At 39.4% G+C, this 26,682-nt stretch overlaps 2 protein-coding genes across 2 annotated transcripts in view; one reads left to right on the plus strand and one right to left on the minus strand.

The window, feature by feature from the left end:
• Positions 1-7,384, plus strand: part of st6gal2a (ST6 beta-galactosamide alpha-2,6-sialyltranferase 2a) — a 47,591-nt gene extending 40,207 nt beyond the window's left edge. Inside the window, exon 7 of the mRNA XM_056754522.1 lies at positions 4,577-7,384. Coding sequence (XP_056610500.1) covers positions 4,577-4,824 — 248 coding nt within the window. The 3' untranslated portion in view covers positions 4,825-7,384. The remainder of the gene's footprint in view (positions 1-4,576) is intronic.
• tmtops2b (teleost multiple tissue opsin 2b) lies at positions 30-24,910 on the minus strand. The gene is made up of 4 exons (XM_056754524.1): positions 24,121-24,910; positions 16,823-17,148; positions 8,032-8,265; positions 30-3,177 (listed from the first exon to the last, which is right to left on the minus strand). The coding sequence occupies exons 1-4, from the start codon at positions 24,464-24,466 to the stop codon at positions 2,962-2,964; spliced, it is 1,122 nt and encodes a 373-aa protein (XP_056610502.1). The 5' UTR covers positions 24,467-24,910; the 3' UTR covers positions 30-2,961.
• Between the last annotated feature and the right edge of the window lie 1,772 nt (positions 24,911-26,682).

A 26,682-nucleotide genomic window follows, 5' to 3' on the forward strand; every position in this document is an offset into this window, starting at 1 on the left:
GAACCATTTTTGGTTTCACAAAGAATCATTCAGCCTAACATTCTATGAAGTTAAGTAAAGAATTATGGTAAAGTAGAGGCTTGTCCACACCGCATAATCGACGTTTAAACGCCTCGTGACTAAGCAAAGGGCGCCAATGTGAATGCAAAACAGCAGACGTAGAAGCATCAGTTTTAAAAACATCGCATCAGCCTCATTTTGGGGGGTTTGACGCGACTCGTTAAAAACTTGCCGAGCAATGATGTTGCCGTTTTTGTTCATGTGCCTGGAGCTTCTGAAGATATAGAAAAGCATGACTTGGTGGCTCGTAGCCAGTCAAAATCGCTTGGGTATGAACGTCTAAAATTGCTGGCGATAAGCTTGTTTGATTACCGTCCAGGTGTGTACAAGTCTTATTGAGACAGTTTCCAACACTGATATTTTTATGTATAGCTGCGGAAAAATTTCAATTTAATCAGAATTTTTTGATGTATTGTGGCCATCAGTGTTTGAGGTCTGAAAGAATACGGAGCATTTAAATCTGTTATTTGGACCTGTTTCCGCAGTTTCCTTTTTTTGCAAATAAATGCAGATAGACACAAGATTCTCAGTTGACATTTGAGCGAAATATTTTAAGTAGTTCACAGAATGAAACAAAAATAATAATTTTACCTTAACATATATTTGTAAATGGTCAATTTAGAAAAACGTTATATGTAAGTTTAAATTCACTCATCTACCATCACTGCTCTCAAATCAAATACGTTGCATTCATGCAAGATTGTTTTCCAAGGTTTGTGAAGGGAGAGCATTATCAGTGAATAATGACTTTTAAATGTAGGATAAATGTACATATCATATGGCTACGGAATATACAGTGCCTTGCAAAAATATTCACCCCCTTTCATTTAATTCATCAATAAAAGGTGCAACAGCTGAAAATGCATATCAAAGTAAAAACCAAGACATGAGGTCAAATGAACTTCCAGTAGATCTGGGGAAGACTTCTGAAAAGAATCTGCTGTATTGAAGGTTCACAGAAGCATCTAGCCTCCATCTTTAATGAAAGAGGTTTGGAACCACAAGATCTCTTACTTGAGATGACCTCCTGTCCAAACTGAGCCATCGATGGAGAAGGGTGACCAAGAAGCTGAGGATCACTCTGGATGAGCTCCATGATCATATATGGAGATGGGAGAAACTTACAGAAGGACAAACATCATTGTAACACTCCACCGATCTGGGCTTTATGGTAGAGTGGCCAGACTCAAGCCTTTGCTCAGGGAAGACACATAAAAACCTTTAAATACGTTAATATATGCAGTATGTTGCAAAGTACAGCCCTGTGACAAATCGACAGACAAATATTAATATTGGCACAACAATTACAATTGGATTGGACACAGACAAACCCAGAAATGCTCACATTGTCCTCTTCGCATGTTTGGCACTTCTTCTTACACAATCAATGTTTTTCCTTTGAGATGAGCGTGATTATTGAGGAGCTTGAGCAGTTTCTTTAGGGACTATTGAAATTTCAAAAGGAAATCTTCTTTTGTTCTCTTGGAAGTCTCTGGAAAATTCACTGCACTAGATCCCAAGTGAAATCAATTTATAATGCATCAGGCATCTTTTGAAATGAACGGTTTCCCCTCTGGAGAGAGTTTTTTACTTGCTGCATTGTAGCTGTAACACTGTTGTCTTCACGGCGGTCCAGTGCACTGGAATAAATGGCAGTGTAGAGGTTTTTTTACTCTGTTAAAGAGTGGATTTCTTTACTTTAATGGCTCCGACAAATAAAACATAACTGACAAATGTTGGAACAATTTATATTTGTTGCACAACTCTTGTTGCAATTATTTAAAACGTTTTTTTATTGCAAATAAACATAACCATTGTGATTAGGCGTTAAAAAAGCTACATTTGTTTTCTTGTTAAGCCCCAAAACAGTTACGTCACACATGGGGTTGCTTTAAATGTAATATTTACTACAAAAAAATTGACCCAAGACATGCGATTACTCAAAACCTAAAACTGAGCTCATTTTAAACTGTTGCTGTGGGTTGTTTTTCGCAGGTTAAGAGTGAACGGATTTTGTCATTTAGCTGTCAATCCTAAAAAGACTAAAAAGTCTGTGAACAAAAGCAATCTGACTGCATTTGCAACTAGTTATAGAGCTTGTTAATTGAGGTCACGTCGCGTTGAATCTTGCCCTATCTTGGGAGGATGGCTGCTACTACTTTCAATGCAGTGTTTTGTTTTTCTTGTTTGATAAGGAAATGTATAAATGACTGTGCCAGTGTATGTTGCTGTGTCTTTGTTGCTTGGCAACCACTTTGTTGTTTCCGTTTCTGAGGAACTACGTTGTTTGACAGAGTTCACTTACATTTACACTGTGTCTCCAACGGGCGGGGACACAAACAGTCAAGCCACTGTGGACAAAATATAAAATTACAGTGTGTTCTAATGGGATCTTTTGACGTGACGCGCTCCGTCCAGTGTAACATTGATTTTATAACAGCTTCACGTCATGCCTAACAATAGCCCTTAGCTGTTATAAAATCACTGTATACCATGGGTCTCTCTGGCTTATTGCTTAATTTGATCATTTAGTCATTTACATTGTTACATTTGCTAGATGCTTTAACTTAGATACGCATTTTCTCAGTTTGTGTTGGCTTCAAAACGAATCGACCACCTCTTGTAGCAAGCAAGCTCATAGTAAAGGAACAGAGAGGCACAGTAAGGATAAACTGTGTCAATAAAAGGTTAACCGTGAATTACTAAACAATGACATAACCATGACACAGTCATGAACAAAGACACAACAGAATAAGATTCAACTGCTACATTCAATAAAGCGCAGTGGGGTTGACAATAATGCACGGTGTCCACATAATGTGATGAGATTTCAACATCATGGCAGAGGTCACAGTATATGCAGCAGACAGCAGCGAGTGTTTTGGAGCAGGATTGCTGGGCTCAGGTGGTGACCTGTGGTGGGTTTGTTCTCTCCGTCAGAGGAGTGCTGCACTCATGATTGTGGATTCCAGTGGAGATGTGTGCCGTGCAGGCTACCGTGTTACTGTAGACTCTGCGGTGGAGCTGAATGACTGTGGTCTTTGAGGGCATAATGGAGTGACCGTTCTGCACCGACACTTTCCGACAGCAAAACAAGAGTCGGAAGCAATTGTAGAACTGTAGAGAAAGAAAAATGCTTTTGTGATCAAAATGCATTGGCTTGCTCCATCCTTAAAAAAGTATTTTCGCGTGATGTCACCCATTCTTTTTATTTTTCATCCTAACCTTCAATGGTGGAAAAAATCTGATCTACTATGGAAAACAGAACACAATCTGATATTGTTTTCTAATGCTTTGGATATCTTTTTAGAGTAAAAGAGGTTCCATGGAGGTTAAATGCTTAATTGAGTAAACGCATCCTTTAGCAACTTGTTTCTCTGGGAGGTAAAACTCTTCTTCCAATAGAGCTTGTTAATCGACGTCACGCTGCGCAGAAAGTTGCGCCATCTTTGGAGGATGGCTGCTAGTGCATTCAATGCAGCGTTTTATTTTTCTTCTTTGATTAGGAAATATAACTACGTATGCTAGGTCGGTCTTGTTGTTTAAAAACTGCAATAGCATTACGCAGAGTCGTTCAGGAAAAGCCCATGGTTCTTTCACTTTCGATTTCTCCATATATCAAACAAAACAAGTAAAGGTACATATAAAAATAATAATAGCAGTGGAGTATTAACCTCCATAGATGGAGGTGCCACTGCAACATGCAACAGAGGCCGTGACATCAGCTCCACATTCTCTATAACATAAATGAGAGGTTTATTAAACTTGCTAGTCACCAAAAGCACTTTTAATCATATTTATAGAAAAACGTTTTCTGGGATTTATAAAGCTTTGAGACAATGCAAAATTTTATATATGAAAAAAGAACATAGCCTCTAAAAAGACCCTTTAAACCAAAAAAGCCTACATTTACGTTTTTACCAACACTTCTCGAATCATCTGGATAAGTTTTATTAAATACAAAACAATTTAACAAAAAGCTGAGAAAGTTTTGAGAATATGCCGAATTAAATTTATGAAAAAAGAACAGCACCCCTGAAAGGAACATATGAGCCAAAAAAGGCCAAATTTATCTTTTGAATCAACACTTCTCAAATCATGTGGATACGTTTTATCAAATGGCAAAAAACAAAAAGCTATAAATATATATATTCTATAAAAGAGAATACAATTTAATATTTAAAAAAAGAACATAAAACTTTAAACCAATAAAGCCAAAATTCAACAACAAATCAACATTTCTCAAATCATGTGGATTAGTTTTAATAAATTCAAAAACTTGATTCTTTCTTATGATGTGCAACAGTGCTTCCTACCTTATAACAGTGGAAAGATGGAAAGCCTGATAATGGTAATATAGCAAATATACGCAAAAAAATGCATAGTAAAAAATTGTTTGCAACATTTATTATAAAAAAGTAAATAAGTCACATATTGACTGATAGTTTGCCATGTCTATATAAACAAGGATATATGTGGCCTGGTTTGGTGATCTCCTGTTTTGTTTGCATTTCAGGTATCCTAATGATGATATCTTTATGTGAAGAGGTCAACGTGTATGAATACATTCCTTCACTACGACAGACCGACCTGTGCCACTATCACGAGCGATACTACGACGCGGCCTGCACTCTGGGCGCATACCACCCCCTGCTATATGAGAAGATACTCATCCAGCGCATGAACGAAGGCACTGAGAACGATCTCAAAAAGAAAGGCAAAGTCACACTCCCCGGTTTCAAGAAGATCAGCTGTGAGCCCTGAGCGCAGAGACACAAAAACTGGGTAAAGCATAGGACATCTGCAGACCAACGCAGGACTGCGCAGGGACTTGCCAGCGGTCCGGACCGTGCTTGTATAGACTAGAGATGGTGTTCTGCGGACCAAAACCACCTGATGTTGGGCACTTACAATTGCATTTCCTGAGCCTATGCTTGAATAAAGATTGTTAAAATAGCAATAGAGGTGTAATGAGAAGCTTTTATAGATCTTTGATCTTTTTGGTTTAAAAAGCCATCAGAAAACAGTTTGGTTTTTTTTTTTATTTAGAATTTAAGGTAACAGCAGTCGTGCACACTGAAATCAACATGAGAACAATATAACATAAGCACCTACTCACTTTTGTTAAATTCCTTTTTGGAGATTTAAAGCTGTTTGCCATACGTTTGTGTTTTTTTGGAAACTTGATCTCTTTTACTGCTGTAATAGACATTGTCCCACATTGACAAGCCTTTAAAACAAATTGTTGGCGCTTCCAGAACTTATCGCTTAACTGTGGTAGAGGAACATGAGTAGTAGAGTAATGGTTTTCTTTCCACTCTGCTTAAACGTTCCTCCATTTTTAATAACAAAAGCAGATTTTGCTCACGTTGTATAGTCCTCTTATTGAACAAGATGTTAAAATCGGAGGGAAAAAAAGATGAGAGTGTTTTTTCTCAATTGTAATTCTTGTCATTTTATACTTTGTAGAACCTGGTGGGTTACAGTAGAATAATGCAGAATAAGGATTGGTTGATTTTAGTTTATAGGGGACTTTAAAACTGCTGCTTGGCAATATAAGTACAGTTGTGGTATTTGTTTAATGTAAACCGAGGTAGCCGGGTCTTTTTTAATGTCCTGTAACCACTAAATTGGTTTCTCAGCTCCCGTGGGAGTTTTCTTCAAAGCGAATGACTGGCAACGCATCCCTGCGTTGTCTTCTATGTACAGCTGTTTATTTCAATCGTTTCACTGTTTTTTCACGGATGTTGAAATTGACATTTGCTTGTGTACACTGTTTCAATGTGTGTCATTGAAAAGCGTTCACGAGCTGATTGTCATTCCCTGTAGATATAGTGAGTCAAGCTCTAGTTTGACTGCTCATGTATATTGTAGAAGTAAAACAGTATTTCTTTCTTTCACTCAGGAGCTTATGATACTCTCGACCAGGGTGAAATATTTCGATGTCCCTGTAGACTTATGATAAGCCGAGTTGTGTAAAGCTAATATTTGAACTTCACTCTAGCAAGTTTCCCCATGTTGGGGGATTTAAGACATGTAGGCCTTTTTTTTTTTACTGTGTGATGCTTAACATGTTAGATTGAATTTAATGTAACAGGCTTGAAGCAAATATTATTACATAATACTGAACCTACTGTGTGTTTACTGAAGATGACTCGCTGGTGCTCAGTCTGGCCTGTCTGTGCGCTTCAGACGTTATGATTCCAATCAGTGTCTGTGGTGTTCAGATAATTGTCTTTGGCCTTGTTGCCACTTTATTGACTGGCTTTTTATTGAGGGTACTAGAGAGCAGAAGGAAATTTATTGGAAAAAGAGAGAGCAATGAGAATTGGAGAAAAAACGACACGAACCAGACTCGAACCCGTGTCCCCTGCGTTATCACTGGTGCTCAGTGTACGGAGGGCAGGGCTATGTTTTTCAACCTGTGTCGGACAAACTTTTGTGTGTTTACTGACCTATTGACAGACTTAAACTCTGCTTTCTCTTTTTTGATTGTAAGTATATCCGAGTCCTTCTGTGAATGTCTTTTCATGAGCCTTTATCGAAAGGTATCTTAGTATCAACCTGTCAGATGTCTAACAGACAGAAGATAATTTTACAGAATTATTTCAAGTGTTTATTGTAAAATTTAACTTTTGTTTAATTTCAAATGTCATGGCGGGATATTCTTGGCTATGGGGATCTTGAGGGCAGCAAGAAATGTACATCGAGCATGTGATGAAAAGCAGAGCTTGTTAGTATTTATGGTAAATATATTACCATCCAAGTCATGGAGGATTGAATCGTTGTTTGTAACGGGAAATTGATTTTGGTCTCTTTAAACGGTTCATGCTTATGGGAATTAAAAGGAATTACAGGTAATTTTACTGGTGAACTTCAATATAGTGTCCTAAATGCACAGTAGATTCCTGAGAACTGTGCCAAATGTGTATCTGTGGTGCTGTGCATCTGTGCCAACGTTCTTTCTCTGTACTGTACATTTCAGCACATTTTCTTTCATATATCTGCATTGCTTTTTCTTTCCCTACATTTCCTTTTTCTAATAATCTTTCTGTAGCTCTGATTCACATGGCCTTTCAATGTTTTTTTTTCTTTATCATATCTGTGAGAATTTATGTGCGAGTTGCTCTTTAGACTGTAAATATCTAAGATTTTCAATAACAAACCATGTCAAATTTAAATGCCATTGGATGTTTTATAATGTTTATTTCTCCATATGTTAATATGCATTTATCACTGAATTCATTTTAAAACTGCTAAATGTGTTTAAGTGTATTCTTTTGACCACTGTTTCTAAAATAAAGCCTTGACCGTTGACTTGTAAGTTCGTATTCGGGTGACATTTCTTCTCTCTTTCAAGTGTTTTTTTCCCCCAAACTTTACAACAAATGAATATGCGTTATGTTAGATCTTTATCTACCTTTCTTTCATTATCAGCTTAACTACTGTGCAGTATGAAGGCAAGTTTGCATCAATGGGCCTTCAGGCAAAATTACAGTAGTTGTTTCATACTTTGTTATTTAAATGGATGTATTGTTTTTTTACAATTACACTTGTATCCTCTTCTGCTATCTTTTACTTTTTTATTTAAGAATAAACAAAAATCCATTTTTGAGCAGGTTCACAGAGCAAGTTCCATCGGACACACACGCCTGCCATGAAGTTTACTTCCGGTCTGTGTTTGGTTATAATATAATTTATTTTGTTTAATTTATTTTAATATTATTTTATAATATATAATGTTAATATTAACACTATATTATAAAATATTAATATATATGTATATGCATACTATTCATATTCTGTTAAATTAAATGATAGATTTTTTTGCAGAGGTCTACTGGAATTTACTAGGCCACATGATGTTTATTTTTTACCGCTGAAAAAAAACATATAAAACGCATAAAACTCTAAACAAAGATGGCAAGAAAGAGACAAAACTTACACAAAACAGCTTTAAGGAATTGTTACCTGTTTGTTCATGAGGATGTATATTAGCGGGTTAATGACTGTGCTGCTCTTGGCGAGGAGAGAGGGCACCACGCTGGCAACGGGTGAGATGATTCCCGCCCGGCCAAATGTAGCCATCATGGCCACGATGCCGTAGGGCATCCAGCACAGAAGGTAGCACACCACAGTGGCGATGACCATAAATAAAACATGGTATTCCCTTTTACGAGCTGCCGTCTTGCGAATCTTTCCAACCTGAGACAGACAGAGAGTTTGTGTGAAGTGTTCAGGTTTTGTCTGTAGTGTGGAGTTTGTGGAAAGAATGATTGGAATTTTTTAAATGGCAAAACTAATAGATGCAAAAAAATTATACAATTTCACAAATCAATTTATTCCTGATGGGTAAAATAAGATACTCACTCCTTGTGTGTCTCCGAATGTTTTTCCTTTTACTCAAATAGTTTGAATTATGACAGAGAAGGGGGATGTCTTCAAAAATGAATGAATACTTCTGCTAAACAGATGGGATCTTCCTTGATGTAACATACATGATCAATTTTCATGTCTTCCATGGATGGGAAATATTATTCATTGTGAGATGCATAATTGTGATGGCCAGGTAGTAGGAGCATTGAACCACTGCTCAATACCATGACTGTTTTTCCAACACCGTCTCACAGGAATTTGTGAAATTGTCACGAACCGTAATCTATTGATTATAGGTCATCAACATGAATTTCCCCCTTTTTTCGTGTCAGTCAGCACTACTTTCCATCAAAAGTAATTCAATGCCTGATCTTTCATACGTATAAATATATATCAACGCAATCTGATGGGAATTCATAACTATTTTACAAGGTGCCTCGTTCGTGTGAATTCCTATTTCATACAATCTTATTCGTATGTTTTGTTATGATATGACTTTCCGCCTGTGACGTGAGGTTTAGAGGCGGGGTTAAGGGAGCCATTTATCATTGCTTTGCCACCTTGTGAAACTAGCATTTTTAGCTAAATAAGCCTTGCTAAAGTATTTGCGACTTCTTTTGATATCAGGTTAGAAATATATAAATGTACATACACACGCGGTCTGTGTAATGAAAAATTGTTGTGCTGGTGAAATGAAAAACTGTCGTGCTGAGACAAGATAAAAGTGGAAATTCGTGTTGATGAACAAAAATTAATAGATTATATTATGTGACAATTTTACGAATTCCCTTGAGATTGGTTTGTTTTTTCACCCATGCCATTACAATCATTGAGTCACTGTGGTGTTGGAAAACACACATTCTTTGTGTTTTTGAGGTTATGCCTTCATGATAACACATGACTCACAACCTTTAAATGATAAGAGCATTGTACCATTTAAAATGCAATGGGGTGATTTGACTGCTTTAACCTATATAATGGCGAACAGAGCATGTGGCGTCCAGCAGAGATCGATAGTATTCATAGGAAATATGTATATAAATGTAAATTTACCTTTTTTCTCAGTAGAATCCTAATTTACTTTGTTATTGTTAATTGACCCAATAATAAAAATGTTGAATTATTTATATGAAGATTTAAATTGATAATTTAGCTTAGAGTTATTGAATTTGCCTAGAGTTAACAGATCCGGTTATTCTATGTTCTGGTGCAAAATAGATCCTTCCTGAACTATAAAAATCCATTATTTTATCTTCAATGGACTCTAGCAAACTGCATCAAACATCAAATAGAGAAACTAGATAAAAGTCTACCCAGTTCTTACAACAATGTGCCTCTTACAGCTTCTAAAGAAATATGAGACAGAAGTGGCATGTTTTTGTGAAATGCTTCTTTTGCACATTTTTTCAGAAAAACAACTGTAGTTACACATGCCGTGCAGTAATTTGTGCAGCTATGACAAAATCAGTCCTTTTCTTCCATGTGATTGCCTCCCACAACCAAAAGACATAAAACACCTCCCTTGAGCTATATTGATCTGAGCTGTCAGAGGCAGAATAATGAACAGAAGGAATGTGTGAAAACTAAATGAGTCTGAATGGATCAGCCCCATTCCTCAGAGAGTCTGTAGGACACTAAGGAGACAGCTCTGGAGTATTCTAATAGGTTAAATACTGTATCTTTCAATCCACATAAAGCAGCACATTTACTTCTGTGTTCATGTTATGATGGAAGGGCTGAATTAAACACCACTTCGCAAGATGAAAACTGGTCCAGGGGCACTTCCGGTTTCATTAAATCTTGCACATAACAAACCTTAAATGGATTAAACATAACATTTTGATTTTAGTGTATAAATGTTTTATTGGTGTTTTGTGTGGTTTTCAAACGTTTGTGTTTCGTTATATCAATGTAGCTCAAGTGAGGTGATTTATGTCTTTTTGTTGTGGGAGGCAATCTCATGGAAGTAATGGACCGCTTTTGTCAAAGCTGCAAAGAAATTGAAAGACTAATTATTTCCTTCTTTTAAATGCTAATAAAACAGAAATATTACTTATCTGGCCAAAGACACGTTAGCAAAATATTTTGAATTATAACCTGCAAATTGAAGGCTGCACTGTTACTCCAACAAATACAGTTAAAGATATATTAGACAGCAACCTATCATTTGGAAATCAAATCTCAAATGTCACAAAAACAGCCTTCTTCCACCTTAGAAATGTTGCCAAATTACGAATTATTCTATGTGTTGCACAAAAGCTTATTCATGCATTTGTGACCTCAAGAATTGACTACTGTAATGTACTGCTTAGTGATTGTCCCGCTAACTACAACAAAAACTGTCCCGCTAAACTACAGTTAGTTCAGAATGCAGCTGCCAGAATTCTAACCAGGTCCAGAAAATACGTTCACATAACCCCAATGTTATCAACTTTCTTTAAATCACTTATAAAGCCTTAAATGGTTTAGCACCTACCTACATAACAGAGCTTCTATCACATTACAACCCATCACGCTCTCTAAGATCTCAAAACTCAGGACTTTTGATAACACCTAGAATAACTTAATACACCAAAGGGGGTAGAGCTTTCTCATACGTCGGACCTAAACTCTGGAATAGCCTTCCTGATACTATTCATGGATCAGACACACTCTCCAAATTTAAAACTAGATTAAAGACATATTTTCAGCCAAGCATTCACTTAATGCATAATATCCTAAATTAACCAACGGGAGACTGCATTTATTAGAATTTATGTACTAGAAATTATGTTTAATTAACAAAGTTTGGGTTCAACCGGAGCACATAATCAGCCGGCTGGTCTTTAATCAGCAATCACCGCGTATAGACAATCAGTCCTAGCGAGCTCGCTAATAAATAGGGAAACCATCTTACCTGCTCCATCTCCTTAAATTTAGCATCAACGTTTATTTTGACGCTATGTCCGAGACCCCCGTCATCTACGACTTATCTGCAAACTGCAATCGTTCAGTGCCGTTGAGCGCATCCCATCGTTCCAGCTCAGGATCGGACTCATTAATTGATTCTCCGGCTTCATCAAGGGTCCGGCAGTGCCAGTTCCGCACCTTGAAAGGCTAAATCCAGAGGTAGCTCTTCATCACCTGGCCCAGAGAGACGTCCACAGCCTTCTCCGGCTTCTTCTTACACCTCTACTCACAACACGATCCCAGCCATCCAGAAATGGACTGTCCGGGGCCTACGACTGGCTCTGTCCAATGCGGACATCCAATTCCACAGGCGGAGACCGCCTCACCGAAGTTCGCTCCGCAAATTACCACTGGCAAGCCTGCACAGTAGGCCATGAACCCAACGGTTGAGTGCTTCCAGCAACTCGTCACTCTCGCCGTAGGCCAGCTTCAACCTCCAGCCAAAGCCCCGCCAGCAGTTAACACTGCGGGCCGCCCACGAAACGTTAGCTCGCCAGCACTTGGAACTCCGGTACTTTCTCAACCATTCCCCACCCCTGGCTCTTTGCCCACGGCGCCTCCGTCGGCCGGTTCTCAACCATTTCCCTGCCCCCTTAGAAGCCGCTGCTAGGGCGAGCAGGACTCCGATAGCCGCTCAGGTGGCTGCCATCCCCTCCCTTTTCTCTCTTCCGCAGAGCCGATCGAACTTCTCATTGGCCATGGCGACAGCAATGCCAGTGCCGATTAACGCACCAGCCTTGGAACCGCCTCCAGTTTCGTGAAACATAAGATCTCAGATCTTGACAGGTGCGGACACAGACCTTTATTTTCTCCTCTCACCTTTATCACCCCTGTCAACCGAGCGGCAGATCACTTACGGCGATCTATCGCTCACATTTAAAAATCAGTCACCCAACCACACCCGCACGTTGTCTTTCCCCAAAATTTACAATCGCATTTTCCTGCTTCATTGATGTGATTTGCACTACGTTCCCTCATAGGACACACGTGCTGGGTGATTACCTCGCCATCTTGGCAGAGTTTGCTCTCCTATGGGGGCGCGCATTTCTATACATATCACAATCTTTTTTTCTGCCAAATGTGCCATTCGTGGGGCTCCGTGGAACCAATTCCCCTACTAAAAATTACCTCTCGACTCCTGTGAACATTTCTTGTTTGTCTTTCGAATTTTCCTCGCACCCTGTTCACTGACTATCTTCTGACCGGTCTCTCGAACGGCTCCGACCCCGGCGTTATCAATCTTCAATCACACAGCTTAATTTACCCTAACCTCCAGTCTTCGCTTGCCAATCGATCTCCTCATAAAAAAGGAGATAATTTCATTATCGGCCCCTTCAACGCTCTCCCTTTTACTGCTTTTCGCATCAGTCCCCTTGGCGTAGGGGTCCATATTCAATCTCTTTTCACCACAAGGGTCTGCATTTCCTAGCATTAATAGCCTCATTCCGATCGAGGAATTTTCCCTGCACTTTCACAACATCAATCAAGCCATCACTTTAATATAACATGCCGGTCGTGGCGCTAGGCTAGCTAAAGTCGACATCACATCCGCAATAAAAGTCATGCCAATCCACCCAGACATCTGGCACCTTTTCGGCATTCGATGGCGCAATAAATTCAACACATTCCTGGATCAAAAAATCAGATTGCTGACGCTCTTTCACGTTTTGCCTTCCAGAAGTTCAGGCTGCTGGCGCCCAAAGCAGACCCTTGGCCAACACTGGTACCTTCCTATTTGGAGCTGATATTCCGTTTAACCATCCCCTTAAAACCCTCCTCGATGCCTATCTAAAATCCATCATCCAAGCAGTCTCCCTTAGGACCCTCCAATCTTATCTCACTGCATGGAAAAGCTTCAAGTCTTTTCAACAGGCGTTCAACATTCCCTTTCCCGATTTTTCTGTCCTCACCATCACCTCCTCCATCTCCTTCCTAAACTCTTCAAAAAACCTCCAAGCCAGCTCAATTAAAGGTTTCATGAGTGGAGTCCAGTTCTTCCACAAGCACATATTCAACTCGCCATCTGAATCCATAGCCAGCTCCCAAACATCTATGCTCATCGATTCAACCTTATCAGACCCTCCTAGCCTACCATCACTTCAGGAAATCCCAGACCAAAACCACATCGGATCCTCTCTTCGTCGATGAATCTAACCGCCCAGCTACAAGCTTCTGGTTCCAAAAGCACCTCAAAGCCATCCTGCTCCTGTCGGGCATCCCCGCAGACCACTTTTCCGCCCACTCCTTCCGGCCACAGGTCAGATCGCTCCATCATCAGGGAAGCCGATCGAACCCTCATTTCCCGAATCATCCTTCACCCGCATGGGCCAGAATTTCCTCCATGTCAGCCTTCATCTCCCTAGCAGGAGACCTCACCACCGTAGCAACCGCCTCAGGAATCACTATGGATTTCATTCTAGACCCGTCGTTCCAGACCGCTTCCGCAAGGGCCAGTGCCCACGTCTCGGGCTCTACAGCAGCAGACTCTACAGCAGAACCCAACATCGCAGCAGCAACCGCTGTATGCACCACTCCCAGCTGCTCATGGATTCCAACTTCTCATCGCTCCAGCAGGCACCCTCATTTCATTTTCTCAGTCTCAACCATCCTCGGAGGAACCCCTACCCCATTCTTGTCTCATCATGAACCACATCTCCTAAGGAGCCCTCATCCTCTTGTCTCTACCCAAACGCAGGCCAACGCCTCCGCAGGGCTCAGCATCACGTTGGGGGGTATGCGTACTCCGGGGGCTGTCCCACTTTCTCACTTTATAGGGGTGTACTCTGGGCTCAGACCGGTTCCGAGCTCGGCGAACTCGCCTCAACTAAGGTAGAGTGTTTCGGGTTCAGATCTGGCGAGCTCAGAGCCTGCATCCCAGAAAGCACGCCAAATACGCATAACCTTCATAACCAAGCTCTATCATTATCCCTATCAACATCACTATTATCTGCGCAGGTGAACTTGTGAAATGATGTTTAATTAACAAAGTTCGGGAGGTGCATATAATCAGCTGGCTGGTCTATAATCAGCAATCACCGCGTATACACAATCAGCCCTAGCGAGCTCGCTAATAAATAGGGAAACCATTTTAAGTGCTCCATCTCCTAAGATTAAGCATCCCTCCTCCATCCCGGCTCCTCTCCCAAGCTCATTATCCCGCAGGAACCCCGGGGGGTGTGTTTTCTGGGCTCATACCGGTTCCGAGCTTGGCGCACTGGCCCCGACCAAGGTAGAGTGTTTTGGGTTTGGATAGATCTGGCGAGCTCGGAGCCAGCTTCCCAGACAGCATGCCAAATATGCATTACCTTCATAACCAAGCGCTATCATTATCCCTATCAGCATCACTGTTATCAGCGCAGGTGAACTTGTGAATGGTCTTGTTCTAGAAACACCATGCACTGTGCTCTGTTTCACCTTTTTGTGTTTTTCTTATCTTCTCCTGTAAAGCTGCTTTGGAACAATGCACATTGTGAAAACCACTATATAAATCAAATTGAATTGTTAAAAACTGATACAGGAAATTCTTCTGGACCAGCCTGCATCCCAGAAAGTGGTCTGGTTCTAAAGTTGTGTCATTTTTTTAAATAATTGTGTGTTAAATAAATAAAATAAATGATAAGAAGCGGAGTTAAAAGTAACAAAAAATGTGTAAAATAATATTTACATTGTTGTGTACATTAAGGGACTTTTTAAAAAAGTTTTTAGAAAAAAAGGTTTCATCTACAAAAATCAAATGGATTGCAAAAACTTTGAAGCTCAAAATCTCATAACTGCTCAGAATACAGATGAAACTGTCAGGATTGTGTGCAGAACCCAGGCGCAGACAGTTTAGACTTAAATAAAAAATACTTTTGTTAAGAAAAAAAGAAAATCTTCCCTCTAGGGGCCAAAACAAGAACAAAAACTGATACTTAACAATGCTTACGAAATCCCAGAGACAAGGCAGGACCAAGACAAGCGAGGTCAGGGGATGAATCAAAACGAACCAGCACAGGACAGCAAACACAGGGCATTAAATAAGGGAACTAACAAAAAAGATAACAGCGGGGAAATGTGGATAAGTCACAGGCGGGATGCTAATCGAGGAAACTAGAAGGGCGGGGCCAAAGACGAGACCTGAGAGAATGCATATTATATTGTGACCGACAATAATATTTTTCTCTCCACACAAAACCTGAGGTTCTGTCATGATCCTGCCACTAGACCAAGAAAGACATGACATGAAGAGGCAGAACCATGAATTCAAATCTTAAACAGTAATTCCAAGACAACAATTTGCTGAATATGTTTCTAGGCAGACGAAATCAGACTGAGCATTGAAATCAGTCTTTTTAATTTATTCTACATCACTTCATTCACTGCATGATGTTTCTTTTTCCTTCCATCTCTGTATCTCCCTCATGGTTGAACAGAAGTGTTAACGGAGCTGACTGTATTATATAAAGCTTTGATTTGATTTAGATTTAGTTTTTTTGATGAACTTGATGAGCTATATCAAACAAACATGACTGTGATAAATGTCTGGATCCATAATGCAAACTCTGAAATTTTAACCAGCTGAACCCCAAAACACTCCACTGAGAGTGACGCACACAACATCCAAATTTAATCATACTTTGGCATTTACACAACTGAGATTTTGATATACTCTCAACAGGTTACACTAAAATAAATGTTTGGATTCACCGCATCAGCTCTGGTCAGCATGGTAACAGATTTGTGACTCACAAGTTGGCAATAAATTAATCAGAACAGAAAACTGTTTTTCTGATATGTAGAATTAAGCTCTTGTCAACATGGCTTATAAAGACATGGAACCACGGCTTATGAAGATATGGAAGCAAACTCTCTTGAGAATAGGTCTTATTCAATTTTTTTCTGTCACCATGGCAACACAACACTTTTATGCCTTTAGTCATGTTACAGGTTTTTTCATTGCCCATCTATTGCTTTCCGTACTCCGAGATATTGATGTTTACAGGTATGGACAATAACCATGATCCTTAAGTAATAGTTCACCCAAAAATGAAGATTCTGTCATCATTTACTCACTACCTAGTCATTTCAAAACTGTATGACTTTCTTCGGCAGATCAAAAAAGAAGATTTTTTGAAGAATGTTGTTAACCGAATAGCAATGGCACCTTTCACTTTCATTGGAATTGAACACGTATACAGAAATGAATGAGTGCTCTTATGTGTGGTTTCCAACATCCTTGAAATTATCTTCTTTTGTTTTCTGCAGAGTAATGAAAGTCATAAAGGTTTGACAAGAGGATGAGGTGAGTTCTGAATGAACACCATAGTGCTCCTGTCATGAAGGTTCTAGTTTAACATAGAGGTTTTTGGGGCTGGGGCACAGTGTTATACATTTGTCCTGTGCCACATTAAAGTGTTCATTGTGGACTCTTTGCAGTATCTATACCCCGGTTTCTTACCTGCTTGACAGCGTAAAGCAGTCTCCCATAGCAGTAGACCATGATGAGGACTGGAATGCCCAGGCAGAATATAAACAGGCAGATGATGTAGGCATGAGACTGTGCGGTGCGCTGGGTCCATGATACAGAACAGCTGGTTCCTGCTCCCTCTAGCCCATAACTGCTCCAGCCCAGAAGGGGGGGCACAGTCCAGATCAACGAGTACAGCCAGGAACCTCCTACCGCCAGCAAGGGTTTACGATAATCTGGACCGTGTTTATGGTATACTGTTAATGTCCTGTAGCGGTCGTAGGACAAAACCACCAAGGAAATCAGAGACACGATGCCTGGGAGAGACAGAAAAAACAATGCTTGATTGGACTTTGCTAGACTAGAGTCACAACACCAGGTTCAAATGCATGTCTCTGTCTGAAAAGAAGAGCTTTGTGTTCACGTCTTTTCATAAAAAAGGGCACACATGTGAGGTGAGCTGTCATTGCATTGCCTTGCTTGACCACTGCAAAGATCATTTTCAGCAGTATTTTGTGACCTCATAGGCCTTCTGTACACAAACAATGTCTCCCCATGACATCTTTCCTTATTTTCCTTATTGTTCCATTCTTTAGTCACATGAAGCTTCAGGACTCATCAACCCTACTACAAAACTCAAATAAATGAAAGCATGAAGTAGTAGTGCTAGGTTGTTGTCAGACTTCCTTAGTTCGACCTCCTCTTAAAGATAAAACTATTTCAATTTTCTATATAATGAAAAAATAATGAGGAGGGCATCCCAGTATGAACCTCTCCAGTTCACAATGATTGGTTCAGAAATTGGTACGCTAGAGGATGTATGATGGCCCTCTTATTTCCATAATGATGTGCTACAGTATTAAAATGATTGACGAGCTTATCATCAGCGGCAGAGCGTGAGATGTGCCCTTTCTGTCCCATTTGGAGCTGATTACTAACATGTTTCACTACCTATAGTAGGACGAACACGTTACTGCTTCTGATGCATTTCCACGCAGAAAGGGTTTCTGTCCAAAATTATTCTTTCTGAACAGGCTGTCAGTTTCAAATTACTGGATTACCAATAAGATTCATAATGGAACTAACAGGAATGCATTACGGTAAAATGCACGAAGAGGATGCCTGGAATGAGTCTTGATAAGGAAGGAGAAAAATCTAAAGAGATATGGAGGGTGTAAAATATCTATTATAACGGAAAACTTTTTATGTGTTTTTGCCTGTTCGATTTTCCATGACATCTATGCGGACTGAAAACGCAAACTTTTGTAAGAGGCTTTCAATGGGCAAGTTCTTGAAAACAATGACGTTGTCGAATCCATGTTAACAAAGATGCGAAACGAGGACGTGATGCTACTGGACTGGCATCCGTAAAGGGCCGTTCACATTTCAATGATAAGGACAACTATAAAAAATTAAAGATCGAAAAATGTTCTTCATTCAGGAGAATAGCCAAGTTCATGTCAAAACTACAAAAATAAAGATTTAGAGAACGATGTCGTTGGCATCACTTTCAGTAAAAAAAAAATCTGCCAGTGAACAATAAAACATACTGTCAAACAGTCTCTGGTGGATCTCAAATGTTTAGCTACATTAATTAATGTTTACATTTAACTACACCTCACGATCGACTGCCGGCTCCAAGAACAAAAACACAAACTTAAACGTGTCCGGGCCCGGTCCTCTCTCATCCGTAGTCCTGTCGCTCGTCCTCTTATGCTCCCGATCTCCTCCTTGAAATATGCGGGACCGGTGTGCACACGGCTGATTCCCATAATCACTCACTATTTGTCTATGTCTATTTTAACATAAAACTGTGCGGCATGTATGCGGCGTCCGTCAAAAATAGACTAGGTTCGTATCTTTAACGAGGTGGCACGGACAGCTGCTTCTGGGAGGATTCAGTAACAGTTAAGTAGGTATAAACAAAAGCATTGACTAGAGTGGCCGTGATCAGCTCCGGTGGCCGCAGTCACTATAATGAATGTTCTGCACATGACCTGCTGCTTATGCTTTCGTTTTCATTCCCTAACATCTTCTCTCCCAAATATGACCGCAAAGGCTTAATGTCCAGCAGGATTTTAGAGTATTAAATGCCATCACTGCTCTTCCTGAGCAGTTCTTAAGGCCATGTCTGGTAAAACAGACATAAGCAACACTTAATTTGTTTTAGTTATTTGCCTGAGAGACAAACAAATACCCTATTGTGGGCCTGAACTTTCCATTACATTTTTTTCTTTGTTAGTACATTATCACAGCAATCTAACACGCAGTGAAAATTGCGTGTCATAAAGGTGTTTATATATGCAACCAGCAGATAATGCACTGCAAACAAACAACAACAAACCCCAATAATCTGCAAGAGGTTTTTTTTGTTCCTTGGTTCTCTCTCTCTCTCTCTCTCTCTCTCTCTCCGTCACCACCTTTTCTCTCTTGTAATTGTTATGAGATGTAATCAAAACCCATTTGCTTTTAGTCTTAATACAGCTGCATTCTTCATTAATCACCATCAGTGAACAACAATAGTGACAGGAGAACATAATGAAGTCTTTGACGCAAGGGAGGGGGACGGATTTCAATTTAGAGTTCAAGATTTTCTTCTTTTCTCTAATCCTATTAGAATGACATGCATTGCAAGGTTTATTTGACCAGCTAGCACACGAGTTATTCAAGTAGAAAGAACACATTCTTTAATTAATTTAGGTTCTGTTCTTGTTGAATTATAATGAATTCTTAATGGATAATAACTGTGCACAATTACCAAGTTTACCGATAAATACAATAATTTGGCATTGCATGCATTTATTTAATTAACAATTAATGATCTCTTAGTAAAGAGATGATGAGAGAATACATTTTTGTCATTTTTACTCAATAAAGTGTCGTTGAAATCCCAAATGGCTTTTTGTCTTTTCAAAACCAAAACTGAGAGTTGTATGTTTACAATTGCATAGTTTGCAATAACATACAAATATCAGACCATGACTAATTTGATTTGAGATACTAGTGGAGTTTTACAAAGGCAGCACTTATCGAAACATTACTGGGTGGGAAATGTGCTCTATCCCACCTAACCCGTGTCCACTGGAGTGGACTTCGCATTATTTGTTATTAAGAAGAAAATCAGGTCTGGTAATCGCCAGCTGTTCATCTTATTGTTTTGTGTAAATACTTTTCTGTGCACTGCCAAATGGCACTTGCCGGTGGTCAAGATCAAAGTTGGCATCACTGCCGTTATTCAGTTGTTTTTAGAGCATGTGAGTTGTAAATGCAAACCGTTGCTGTATTTAAACCAGAACGGTCTGATCCAAGATTGATTAATAAGATATTTAAACGAAAGCTGTGACATTTGTCAAAAATCATTTGAGCTGCACCTTCAACAGAACACGATACAGAAGTGACATATTGACCCCTAACATTTTCAAAAACCTGCTACGACATGGACACCTGCCTCTGGTTTTGGTCAAACTTAACTCATCTGCTCATTCTAAAATGTTGTTTAAATGCTGTGTGGTGTCAAACAGAGAACAACTGAGTGAAGGATGCAGGGAGGAGGATGAAAGCGGAGCAAAGAAAATACACATTTTTAAACTAAATGAAATAAAAAAAGGCACACAAACAAGAGAAGAATGGGGAAATGTTTCATGTCTCAATTCTATCAGACACGACCCCCAAAATCTAAAATACTTTTACACATATCTGTGTAAAGTCTTGTTGTTACAGACAATCTAGGTAAAAAATATCAGATATGTCAGATATATCCGACAAAAAAAGACGTTTATAATACTTTTTAAAAAATATTTTCTTAGAATTGCATAATTCTCTACCACCTGCACATGCCCTAAGGGTCTACCTTCTGTACTTCAGATATAAACACTGTCCTTTGTATTGCTAAAGTTCATTTGCTGGTTGGTCTCCCTTTAAAAAAGTCATCTAGCACTGTTAATGGAGAACATGGTCTCAAACTGAAAGCGTAGAAAGTAAAGATAAAGAATGTCAGAATGTTTTCTCAGTGTTGCTCTCATATGTCTTATAGACAGCTCAAAAGTGCAGTCAGCATTTTTGGTTCAATTTAAAGGTCCAATGTATGGAATATAGCGGCATATAGCAATGAGGTTGCCAACTGCAAGGAAAGGATCATTTCAGCCCTCCGCTCTTCCTTTCCAAACACTACGGCGGCTGACACAGAACTAAGATGTTGTCACATTTTCACTTTTTTGCCGAAGGTGAATACTAGTTTTCGAAACGTGCTCTTGTAGAGCGGTTTGTCCGTTAAAGGCTACTGTAGAACAATATTGCATGTAATCCATGCAAGGGGACATGTGGTGTGTGTAGATACAGAAACAGCTCATTGTAAGGTAATAAAAGCATAGCGCTTCATTATGTAAGGTCATAACACACCTCTAAAGACATAGTTATGTATATAATATTACATTTCTGTCAATAGATCAATCCAAAAATTACACACAGCGCCTTTAAACAAATAAGCAAATACGTACAAAACGGTCACCAGCATTAACAAAATTGTGAATCAGAGTATGCAATGCGAATGTGTCAATAAATGAACACTGTAAACAAAGAATAAATCTGCATAAATCCACAGCCAAAGTGGTGTTTCATGTTTTTATGCATACAATATTTATTCAACTTCCATTTTCAGAATAGATGAAACGGCATTTTCTGAATATTTCAATGGAGGCATGCTTCACTTTCTATGCATGGCTAATGCTGCCATTCAGGAAGGAGACATTTATAACAAGAAATGTTTATTCACTATTGACTAGCAGCCATATCACTCTGTATGCCCAAGACTGGTTGCTCACTAAAGCTAAGCAGGGCTGAGCCTGGTCAGTACTTGGATTGGAGACCTCCTGGGAAAGCTAGGTTGCTGCTGGAAGAGGTGTTAGTGAGGCCAGCAGTGGGCACTCACCTTGTAGTCTGTGTGGGTCCTAATGCCCCAGTATAGTGATGGGGACACTATACTGAAATAAAGTGCCGTCCTTCGGATGAGACGTTTAAATGATGTCCTTGTGGTCATTTAAAATCTCATTGCACTTCTTGTTAAGAGTAGGGGTGTAACCCTGGTGTCCTGGCCAGATTCCCTCCAATGGCCCTTGTCAATCATGGCCTTCTAATATTCCCACCCTCTGAATTGGCACTATCTCTCTCTCTCTCTCTCCACCGATAGATGGTGTGTGATGAGCGCACTGGCGCCGTTGTACTGTGGCCGCCATCACATCATCCAAGTGAATGCTGGAGACTGGTGGTGGGTGAGGAGAGACCCCGAACAAATGATTGTAAAGCGCTTTGGGTGTACAGCAGTACACATTAAAGCGCTATATGAAAGCCTCATTTATCTGGCAAAGCTTTGGCAAAGGCACTAAAGCTGGACCCAAAACCGCACTGTATATCATAACTACTGGGTTGTCTAAATGACCTGGTTCTTTTGGCTTAACACACCAACTGTAAGACAGAGCTGCTGGTGGCACCTGCATGTTTTATCCTGAGAGGTGGAAAATCCATGCCAACAAGAAGAGAAGCTCAAAGAAGAAAGACAGAGAACTGCTGAAATGTTCCTTATCTCTATAGCCTCAGGTGAGTTGTTGACTAAATTATATCCTTCCTGCTTTTGTGTGGATATGGTAAGATTGTCGTTCAATTTACAATCATCTGGGCTTTGAAATATGCGTGAGCTTGTATATATTAAGCACTAATACTATTAAATATGAGTGAACCTTTAAAACTGGCATCCATTTCAAACCCCTGCAAACGTTCCACCATTAATATTAACATTAACACATCACTTGTGTAGAATTTCAGATGGTAATCCTCACACAGCAAATTGACATAGAAACAGTCTGAATCTATTAAAAAGGCATCAATGTGTGATAATTCATAGCATCCTACTTGTTTGATCTATTCGCTGTCTGATAAAATAAACTAAAATAGCAATTATAGCTAAATACACTGATTTCTAAATGTTGAGGCTTTTCTAAACAAAATATTGGTTACCCTTTAGCAAAATGAACCAAGAGAAATTGGAGATGGTGGTCTAGTGGGTTAAACCACTGAACTGGTAAATCAAAAAGGTTGCTGGTTCGATCCCAGCAGCCACCACCAGTGTGTCCTTGAGCAAGACACTTTACTCCATGTTGCTCCAGGGAGATTGTCCCTGTAATAAGTGCACTGTAAATCGCTTTGGATAAAAGCGTCTGCCAAATGACTAAATGTAAATGTAAATGTAAATTAAACTAATGTGGTCAATAAAATAGGAAAAGGGGCTGGCAGACTGCCAAATATGTAAGCCCTGGCATTCAACATGCAATGGCATTTTTCTCTCCCATTGTAGAGCATGCAGCAAGTCTTCTTCCACTAAACATTTCTAGTCTTTGTCACTTTAGTAACATTTTCATCAAATGGCAATTATTGAGCACTTTCTCAATGCAGTATAGCCAATACAAATTTCCTTGAGGTCAGTGTGAAGTCTAATACATTTTGTCTGATTGGTCTTGTCTCACAATTTGCATGCAAACTGACCTTTGATCTTAGAACCCTACTGCATTGTCTTCAAACAGGACACTGCAAAACATTCTGATGATCAATAACTCTTATAAGATATCACCTCAGTTTAACAAACTTATAATGATTGATATATTGGCTGACATTTGGAAACTTTCAATTAATCATTAGCAGCAAATATCTTTGCCCACTTGACCGATACACTGATGTAAATTCTTCAATCATGTCGAAACCTATTCCGACAACCTCCTCAGTGGATAGTGTACTGTGTGACAATCAAGAGTCAATAAGAGTAATTGCATTAGCTCTGGCCATTAAAAAAAAAAACTTGTCCTAAATGTTCTGTCAAGTAACATAAATAATATGTAATTGACATGATAACATTTATATTACAGTAGCTGGCGTCACTGAGTCACATAGTCTATATTATTAAAATCGACAATATAAAATAAAAAACTCAAAATAGTCAGATCTCATCATTAAAAAAGTAATATGTCCATGTATTCTCTGTTGACTTCTGTGTAATCTTAGGTAATTTAAATAAACCCTTATTTTATATAAAATGGTTAAATTAGCAAACAGCAGCCTTTTTTAAGCGTAAGCAAGAAGCAATACTGTACGTGCATCAGCTGAAGGTGTAAACAAGCATAGCTCTGCTTAAAAATCGACTCACGTTTATTTTTTACTTAAAGACCTCAAACGAATGTGGTAGAACGTAACTCAATATTTTAATACTAGATAAGAGATATCGTGAGTGAGGTAAGACCACGTACCGAAGCAGGAGTTGATGAAACCGTACCACATGCACCCGCGTCGCCCGAGCAGCCACCGTCCGCGCACACTGGACGCGAAGCTCAGACTCGTCCCGAACACACACACCAGCATGTCGCTTACGCTGATGTTTAACAAAAGAAAGTTCACCGGAGTCCGAAGCGTTTTAAACTTACAGAAGAGAACTAAGACGATGGAGTTATTCAAGAAGCCGAAAGTCATGATGAATCCCAGCACCACGGACAGCGCGATGAATCCCGACCGAGATAGCGTCTCCACCGGTGAGTCGCGCCACTCATCGTACGGAAAAGTTAACGGGTCTTCTCCGCTCGTGTTCATCGAAAACATATTTAAAATAGTAAGAAATTACTGCTGGATTTCTTCAGGCAAGACTCACATGATCTTCAGTGAACGCCTCACTTCAGCCCTTTGCGTCATTATGTTATTGACAGTATAACCGACTTAAAGCGCACTGCTGCCACTGTCAAATAAGACAGATGTGCTTCACGCTGGTTAAACATGTCACTATTTAGTCACATTTACTTTCTAGAAACAGAGGTTATCTGAATTAGAAAGATATAGCCTAAGTTCTTTCACTCTGCTATTTAGTGCGCGCCACGCAACAACCTAAACAGATAATTATAAAGACACAGAAAGAAAGAAAAGTGGTTTTGCTGTTAATCCTGTGAAGTCCGTTTAAAGGCTATACTTGATTTTTCCTTTTTTTAACTTGATCGAATTGGAAAGGCAAAAATATCCATGTCTCATTCGCATCACATCTGTTACCTCAGGATTCCCTCCGAGTGCGCGAGCTCCGCTGCCTGAGCAACAGGCATAATATAAAGCTGTTATGACGTCACATGAAAGCCTGGTTATGACGACCTGAGACCTTTTTACTCGCTATTCTCACAAATCAGTTCAAAGCCCTCACATACCTACATCCCAGATACGCATGCCTTCACATTCGACATCATTTAATTGCATTATCCAGCAGATTGCTGAGAATTGAGGCTGTTTGTGTTTGGTAATAAGAAATATTGCATTTTTTATGTTTCAAAGTGACCTTTCTGGTGCTGACAGCCATGCAGGATTGTATCCTTTTTTCTTATTTATTTTTAATTGTTGCCTCTCTATCCCAGAAGTGACTGCAAGTTATGTTGTTCATAATTTCATTAGAATGTTGATGGTACCTCCAGGAAATCATTGTATAATTTTCTGCAACTTGGCATCATAAGTTGCTTGAATGGCTGTGCTGACATGGGGACTAATGCACTTCTGCTAACATAAAATACATATTTTCTTTCTTCTTTCTATTTTTTTCTTTCTTTCTTTCTTTCTTTCTTTCTGTCTTTCTTTTTTTCTTTCTTATACCTAACATATAAGCAAATTGTTGTTGACTGTGCAATATCATTATTTAAGGATGGTTAGTGACTCGTCAGTGCCTCCATAAAAGCAGTCTCCTTGTTCCTAGCATACATTGCTTTGGCTTTTCAACTAAAGCGTTTAAGCCATATGTGGTGAGCATCAAATGATTGAAGGAGACCTCTGTTACCTTCATAAACAGAACAAACATGACCTCAGAAGACATATGCAGTGTAAATCCTCAGACAGACTAAATGTTAATTACCCTCTTCTGCAAAAAAATAAGCAGGAAAAGCAGAAAACAGGAAAAGTACTGCTTTTTTGTATGTTTTTGTGTATTCGTTCGTGTGTGCATGCATGTGTGTATCCACCTACGATGCTGAGAGAGGATCTAGCACTCCTCTGACAGAGGACAAGTGAGTTTAGAGGATAGACTGTAACTTAATATACCCACCTATCATGGAGAAGCAAATTTTCAAAACATACAGAGGCAAGATATTCAGCCCCTACATGTGATAGCTTTCTTAAAAAAGCTATCGCATTTTCTTAAATTCGCTTTCTTTATACGGCCATCACGAAAGGTGGCCCTTTTCACTTTACAATATATTATTTTCCGCAGCAGTTCTCGGCGATGAAGAAGCCTGCCAGATCCTTACGCTCTGCAAACGAACGATGTCTTGAAGTGCCATCCCAAAAAGGTAAAAAATCTCTCTCACGCACCTTCTCCGGATCGGTTCCACCTAGGTGGAATGATCTGCCTGCTGCTATAAGATCTGCTGATTCTGTAGCCATCTTTAAAAATCTCTTCCGTCAACATCTGTCTGAGCAGTTCTGACTTCTATTCCTTCTCTACTCTTTATAAAAAATAAATAAAAAAAACACTAACTTAGCTCTGTATACTGTGTGTTGTGGGTTCGCCTCAATTTGTTTATTAGTTTATTACCTGCACCTGTCCCTGTTGATTTTGACCCCTTTAAGAGTCCTCATGTTCTTTTTGTCCTGGTCAGTCATTGTATGTCTTACCTTGTGTTGTAGCTGTACCTGTTAGCTCTTGTTAAAGTATCCCTGTACGTTTGATCTTGTTCCTGTCAAGTAAGTCTAGTTTAGTTAGTGTGTTTATATTCAAGTGTTTGTTTTTGTAGTCTTAGTTTAGTCAGTGTTCTTGTTTTTGTTAATAGTTATTCCAGTCCTGTTTTCCCCCT

This window comes from Triplophysa dalaica, chromosome 8, assembly GCF_015846415.1.
Source record: "Triplophysa dalaica isolate WHDGS20190420 chromosome 8, ASM1584641v1, whole genome shotgun sequence".
In the NCBI taxonomy this organism is placed as follows: Eukaryota; Metazoa; Chordata; class Actinopteri; order Cypriniformes; family Nemacheilidae; genus Triplophysa; species Triplophysa dalaica.